At 39.1% G+C, this 7572-nt stretch overlaps 1 protein-coding gene across 6 annotated transcripts in view; it reads right to left on the bottom strand.

Annotated features, from left to right (window-relative positions):
• The window catches only part of ATP13A3 (ATPase 13A3), a 100944-nt gene that overhangs the window by 44425 nt on the left and 48947 nt on the right, over positions 1-7572 (bottom strand). For all 6 annotated transcript variants that reach the window (XM_023514837.1, XM_023514836.1, XM_003792690.3 and 3 more), the window contains 4 exons: positions 5069-5248; positions 4812-4969; positions 4086-4274; positions 2050-2111 (listed from right to left, as the gene is read on the bottom strand). In XM_023514837.1, the coding sequence (XP_023370605.1) occupies positions 2050-2111; positions 4086-4274; positions 4812-4969; positions 5069-5248 (589 nt within the window). The remainder of the gene's footprint in view (positions 1-2049; positions 2112-4085; positions 4275-4811; positions 4970-5068; positions 5249-7572) is intronic.

Genomic DNA, 7572 nt, shown 5'->3' with positions numbered 1-7572 from the left:
TCAAAAAAAAAAAAATAAATAAACTGCAGAAATCAAGGATAAAGTTTTAAGGATATCAAAGAGAAAAGAGATTACTGAAGAGGCTAGGATTTCTCATAGCAATAATAAAAGGTTTAAGGAGAGGACAGCGCCTGTGGCTCAAAGGAGTAGGGTGCCGGCCCCATTTGCCAGAGGTGGTGGGTTCAAACCCAGCCCCAGACAAAAACTACAAAAAAAAAAAAAGGTATAAGGAGATCATGGTGCATAAAAGAAATGAATAATCGAAAGTATTCTATATTCCATAGGTTTGGGGTTTGGAAGACAGTATTGACACCCATGAACTTTAGACTCTACATATGAATATTAATAATTTAAGGACAAAAAGTAAAAGATCAGGATGTATAAATTCAGAAGAGAGACAGAAATGAGAGAATGAGAAAATATATATGTAATTTGATACGAGGAATGGCAGAAATAATTTCAAATATGTCTGAATAAATGTGAAGACAACAGCATATAGCGACTGAAAAGTAAACAGGTGGCAACAGATAGGCTACACAACCATTAGGCAAAAGAAAGCTGATGTGTAGCTATATTAATATTAGATGAAAGTGGCTCAGTGCCTGTAGCTCTGTGGTTACAGCGCCAGCCACATACACTGGGGCTGGCGAGTTCGAGCCTGGCCTGGGCCTGTTAAACAACAATGACAACTGCAACAAAAAATGGCTGGGTGCTGTGATGGGTGCCTGTAGTCCTAGCTACTTGGGAGAGTGAGGCAAGACAATCACTTGAGCCTAAAAGTTTGAGGTTGCTGTGAGCTGTGAGCACTCTACCAAGGGTGACATAGTGAGACTCGGTCTCAAAAAAAATAATAATAAGTAGATGAAAGAGAATTTAAGGCAGTATGTGTTACCAAGGATAAATAAGGTCACAATGTGACATACTACTTAGCAAGAAAATGTAACACTCTTGAAATTACACTGACTATACTGTCTTTCAAACTATATAAGCCAAACTCTAGTAGACTTCTGAGGGGAGAAAAATGAACATAAACCCAACTATAGTAGCAAAACTTCTGCGCTTCAAAAGGCAATAAAAACAAAGAGATAAGCCAGAGACTGATGCAATGCATTTTCAATAGATGGTATTAAAAAAGATGACTACCTGGAAAATAGAACTTCTAACAAATGGATAAGACAAAAACTTAGCAATACAATAAAAAAAAAAGTATAAACAGACAATACACAGAACGATGCTCAAAACCCTTCCCCCTCCAAAAATGTGAAAAGATACTCAACTTTATAAGTAACGATGAGGAGGTATGTAAATAAAGCCAGCATGAAATATCCACTTTATATCCATCCATTTTGGCAAAATTTACAAGTCTAACAATATTGTTTGTCAAAAAGATCTTTATCCACTGAAGGGGAGAGTACACGAAGCACCGCCGCCTACATGGCAGTGCAGTTAGGCACTACCAAGTAAAGATGAACCTGCACCCATGCAGCCCTAGCCCTTACGCTCACAGAGACGCAACCGCATGCTCACAGGAGCTGCATGGAAGAATTTTAATCACAGCACCATTTGTGCAAGTACAGAGAAAAAGAGGAGAAAAAATACACCTGTCCCTTATTAGAACAGATATTATAGTTTAATCATATAATGGAATAATATGAAGAAGTTAATATTAATAAATTATACCATACCTATCAATATGAATAATCTTGAAAACAATGTTATGAGAGAAAAAAGGATATCACAGTATATCACTCACATATATCTACTAATAAATCACTCATGTAGTAAAAATATAAAATAGGCAAAATTTTTTAAAACTTTAGAATGGTGGTAGAAATAACTAAAGGGATAGATGGGGACATTAGCAATTTATATAGTATTTTAATCCTTTAAAAGAAGAAATATGAAGCAAATATGGCATAATGTCAATTATTTAACCTTAGTGGTAGATACACGGTTGTCCACTGTACATTCTACATGTTTGAATGCTGCATGCTAAAATATTTACTAAAAATCAACTAATAAATCTCATCAAGTCTAGCTACTATTTACCGTGCATTTTCCACTCGCTGAATCCCCCAAAGATCTAAACCATCTTCAGTAAGAGTTCCAGTCTAAAAAAAAAAAAAAAAAACAAACCCCCTCAACCACATAGCATTAAAAACTATGCTGCATATAATGCAATGGATTACTATAAATAGTTTGTAAAAAAAAGAGAAAAGAAGTGGGGGAGGATTAAGCAAGAGGGGAAGAAGGCGAGGGGGGAAAAATCAAGCTCTTATCATCAGTTACTAAGAGTATGATAGAAGATCGTTTGCTCTAGATTTAATTCTTAAAGTAAAACTTCAGGAAAACTAATTTTAGCTCAGGAAAGGAGAAACTCTTGTAACAAAGTATGTTTCACATGATTTGTTATTTTTTCATAAAACCATAAAATTGGTGACTGTTTTATTTTTGAAATATATGTTAAATAAAATCACATAGCAGGGCAGCTCCTGTGGTTCAGTGGGTAGGGTGTTGGCCCCATATACTGAGGGTGTCGGGTTCAAACCTGGTCCCGGCCAAACTGCAACAAAAAATACCCAGGCACTGTGGCGGGCGCCTGTATTCCCAGCTATTCTGGAGGCTGAGGCAAGAAGAGTCACCTAAGCCCAGGAGTTAGAGGTTGCTATGAGTTGAGACACCATAGCACTCTACTGACGAAAACAAAGTGAAACTGTCTCAAAAAAAAAAAATATATATATATATATATAGCAGACTCTAAACATACATAATTAAGAGCAATAAAATCACAGAAAATAATATGTGTATGGAGCCTTTTCTGTTAAGGAAGAATTACTATCCAAAAACATGAAAGATGGCTTGGCGCTCGTAGTTCAGCAGCTGGGATACCGGCCACATACACCAAGGCTGGTGGTTTGGGCCCTCCTTGGGACTGCCAAACAACAATGACAGCTTCAGCAAAAAAATAGCTGGGCATTGTGGCAGGTGCCTGTGGTCCCAGCTACTTGGGAGGCTAAGGCAAGAGAACTGCTTGAGCCCAAAAGTTTGAGGTTGCTGTGAGCCGTGACACCACAGCACTCTACCCAGGGCGACAGAGTGAGACTATCTCAAAAAAACAAATAATAAAATATAAACATGAAAGATCATATGATCTTTACTACTGCTATTTCCTACTCCTACAACGCAAAATTCTGAATATGAATAATTTATTACAAATTTGAGGAATATCCAAAGCATTAAAAATTGAGAAAATAAGAAATACAGCAAGTCCTCAAATAATGTTATTTTGCCATACTGTGCATGAGGGGGAAAAAAATCTGATTTCTAGCCTGGGCCACCGTCTCTATGTAGCTTGCATGTTCTCCTGTATTTTACTCCAGATGGGAACATCCCATAGCTGTGCATGGTAGGTGAACGGTAGGCTAACTGTCCCAATCTGAGCGTGGGTGTAGGAGAGCGTGGTAGATAGATGCACCCTGAGCTGCCAGGTTAGGCTCTGACTACTTGTGGCCCTGAAAAGGTCACTGGGTAAATGATTGTCTTATCTGTTTTTATTAATATTTCTTTTTTTTATAGAGACAGAGTTTCACTTTATCGCCCTCGGTAGAGTGCTGTTGTGTTACAGCTCACAGCAACCTCCAATTCCTGGGCTCTCTTGCCTCAGCCTCCCAAGTAGTGGGGACTACAGGCACCTGCCACAATGCTCAGCTATTTTTTGTTGCAATTTGGCTGGGGCCGGGTTTGTGTGTATAGCTCACGTTTATTTCAATGTTTAATATCAGAAGTTTTAGGTCTTTTTTTAGAACTTTGATGATGTTTTGATAACCAGAAATATGCCCCAGGAATTTAGCTTATTTTTCTATCAATTAGCCTATGGTAAAACGGGTTTCATTATTCTTCATTTTGCTTACAGTCACAGTTTTCAAGAACCTGTTGATGATGTTAATTGAGGACGAGGAGGAGGAGGAAAATTAGAGGCACAATAAATAATGTATACAAATTAGTTGACAAAGATGATGGAAGATTACTCTAAATATTTAAAAGCTACAAAGTAATCTTCCGCGATCTTATGAAACTGAACCAACCTTGTCAAAGCAAACGAGATTCAGCTGTCCACAGATATTTATCCTTTGGGGACTAATACAGAAAATACCAATCTTCTTCAGTCTTCTCTGAGCATACACAATACCAGCGGTCATTGCAGCAGGAAGTGCAGGCGGCACAGTAATTGTAATGATATCAAGAGACTCAATAATTATTACCCCAACTTCTACCTACAATTAACACAAAAACAAGTGTCAAACCCCCAATATTAAATATTTATTAATTTAATGTGGACATTTCCTTAGTGAAAACCTACACACTATTTTTGAATTTTTATGTAAGTTTGTATGTATATACATCTATTAACCATTTTAAATTTTTTCCCTTCAGAGATTCTGCAAAATACAAAATTCAATCAATTATTAATGGCTTGTAGAATGACAGCTATTATTTATTTATTTTTTTTGGCCGGGGCTGAGTTTGAACCCTCCACCTCCGGCATATGGGACCAGCGCCCTACCCTTTTGAGCCACAGGCGCCGTCCCAAATGACAGCTATTTTTAAAGGACACCATTCTCACTGTTAACTTAAAAACACTGAAGGATCTGGCAAATTAGTCTTTGTCATCGGATCACTTTCTCCTTTAAAAAAAATTAAGTTAGCTTAAAATTTTATTTCTTTGGTCTCACTACCACATTTCAAATCCTCGATGGCCACATGTGGTAAATAATTAAGGATCAAACCTTATAAGAATCCCACATACATACCTTATTTAAAATGCTATTGATGATAGTGTAGATAAACCCAATGCCAGCCACTGCCACAAGACACAGTAGAAACAAGTAGGCATCTCTGTAGAGTTTAAAGTCAGTTGGTTTGGGATATAATATGGAACGAACAAGCTGTCCTTTGGAAGTACTAAATCCTTTCAAAAAATTAAAGAAGAAAATTACTTCTTCAGAATCTCTTTTTAAATAATCAGTAAGTATCAAATACGCAAAAGATTAAATAAAATGTTTTCTACCTGTTCTAACTACTATGGCTTTGACAAGTTCTCCGGTGTAGAAACGTGTCTGAATAACAGTCGTACCACAAAACAAAGTGTGTCGTTTATGTGTTTCTGGATTATATAATTCATCTCCCATTCCTTTTATGTCTACTGAAGGATTTGGCAAATTGGTCTTTGTCACTGGAACACTTTCTCCTTAAAAAAAAAAAAAAAGCCATAAATTATTAAATGAAAGCAGTATCAAACACAAGAAAAATCTTAAGTGTTAAATCCTAAATGTTAGGTGGCGCCTGTGGCTCAGTGAGTAGGGTGCCGGCCCCATACACTGAGGGTGGTGGGTTCAACCCAGCCCCGACCAAACTGCAACAAAAAATAGCCAGGCATTGTGATGGGCGCCTGTAGTCCCAGCTACTCCAGAGGCTGAGGCAAGAAAATCACCTAAGCACAAGAGCTGGAAGTTGCTGTTAGCTGTGACACTATGGCACTCTATGGAGGACGATAAAGTGAGTCTCTTAAAAAAAAAAAAAAATCCTAAAAAATCCTAAATGTTGGGCAGGGCCCGTAGCTCAGTGGGTGGGGCACTGGCCTGGGCCAACTAAAACAACAATGACAATGGCAACAACAAAAAAATAATAGCCAGACATGGTGGTGGGTGCCTGTAGTCCCAATTACTTGGGAGGATGAGGCAAGAGAATGGCTTGAGCCCAAGAGTTTGAGGTTGCTGTGAGCTATGACACCACAGCACTCTACCCAGGGCACAGTTAGAGACTGTTTAAAAAAAAATATCCTAAATGTTTACCAGTTATTAAGAGTTCTATATGTGGATAACATGGCTTAATCAGTTTTTTAATATACCAATTTCCTTACCCAGAAATACCAAACGTTTTGTCTCCCACTATAATTCCAAATAGTGATGTGACTAAAAAATACCAGTTTATATTTAGAAATCACTGTGTTGTAGAGTTTGAAATAATTTCAACAAAAGATAAATAGTTGCCATAGCTCTTATCCCTAGTAACTAAAATGGAAAGCACTCTTGTTTCTTTCTTTTTTTTTTTTTTTGGTAGAGACAGAGTCTCACTTTATCACCCTCAGTAGAGTGCTATGGCCGTCACTCAGCTCACAGCAACCTCCAACGCCTGGGCTTAGGCGATTCTCTTGACTCAGCCTCCCAAGTAGCTGGGACTACAGGCGCCTGCCACAGTGTCCGGCTATTTTTTTGCTGCAGTTCGGCCAGGGCCAGGTTTGAACCCGCCACCCTCCGTATGTGGGGCCGGCACCCTACCAGTGAGCCACAGGAACCACCTGGAAAGAACTCTTGTTATCCCAACTACACAAGAGATGTGAGGGCGTATGCCTAATCCCTGCAGGGAATCAGAAAGGAAAAAAAGCATCTGGGCAAGGAGTGAAGGAAAGAGTAAGTTGTATGGAAAAGCAGCCAAATTCTTCTTAAACTGTAATCCTCTGTAGTAGTCACTCTTCTTGCTTCAAAGAAAGCAAGTGTATAGGAATACGTATAAGCGTATGTCTGAAGACAAGTCTCTTAATAGTTTCAAATTACATTATATAAGAATCACTTTCTAGGGCGGTGCCTGTGGCTCAGTGTGTAGGGTGCCAGCCCCATATACGGAGGGTGTGGGGTTCAAACCTGGCCCTGGCCAAATTGTAACAAAACAAAACAAACAAAAAAATAGCCGAGCATTGTGGCAGGCGCCGGTAGTCCCAGCTACTCGGGAGGCTAAGGCAAGAGAATCGACTAAGCTCAGGAGTTGGAGGTTGCTGTGAGCTGTGTGACACCACAGCACTCTACCTAGGGCGATAAAGTGAGACTCTGTTTCTACAAGAAAAAAAAAAATCATTTTCTACTCACACTGACTAGGCTAATAAAAAAAGTTCATGTGATTAAAAAGATTCTGGTTCTACCTCCAGAATGTAAATTACCAAAGGGATGTCATCTTACCGTCCTATTTTGTTTGTTTATTTGGGGTTTTTTTTGAGATAGTCTCACTTTGCCAACCCTTGTAGAGTGCTGTGGCATCATAACTCACAGCAACCTCACACTTCTGGGCTCAAACAATTTTGGTGCCCACTACAATAGCCGGCTACTTTTAAAGATGGGGGGTCTCACTCTGGCTCAGGCTGGTCTTGAACTTGTGAGCTCAGGCAATCTGCCCACCTCAGCTTCCCAGAGTGCTGGAATTACAGGTGTGAGCCACCACACCCAGCCCTTTTTATTTGTTTATTTTTTTGAGATAGGAGTTTGCTCTCTTGCCTGGGCTAGAGTGCAGTGGCCTGATCATAGCTCAATGCAACCTCAAACTGCTGGGCTCAAGCAATCCTCTACCATCACATCCAGCTAATTTTTCTATCTTTTTTCTTTGGTCTGGCTATGTTGCCCAGGCTGGTCGAGAACTCCTGACCTCAAGTAATCTTCTTGTCTCTGCTTCCCAAAGTACTGGGAGTATAGACGTGAACTATTGCACTTGGCCGAGAAGTCATTTTAAAGTTTACTTCTCTTT

This window comes from Otolemur garnettii, unplaced genomic scaffold (genome assembly GCF_000181295.1).
Source record: "Otolemur garnettii isolate 467f Iridium unplaced genomic scaffold, OtoGar3 scaffold00060, whole genome shotgun sequence".
Classification (NCBI taxonomy): Eukaryota; Metazoa; Chordata; class Mammalia; order Primates; family Galagidae; genus Otolemur; species Otolemur garnettii.
Note: the sequence above shows the minus strand (reverse complement) of the source record. Positions and strands in the feature narration are given on the sequence as shown.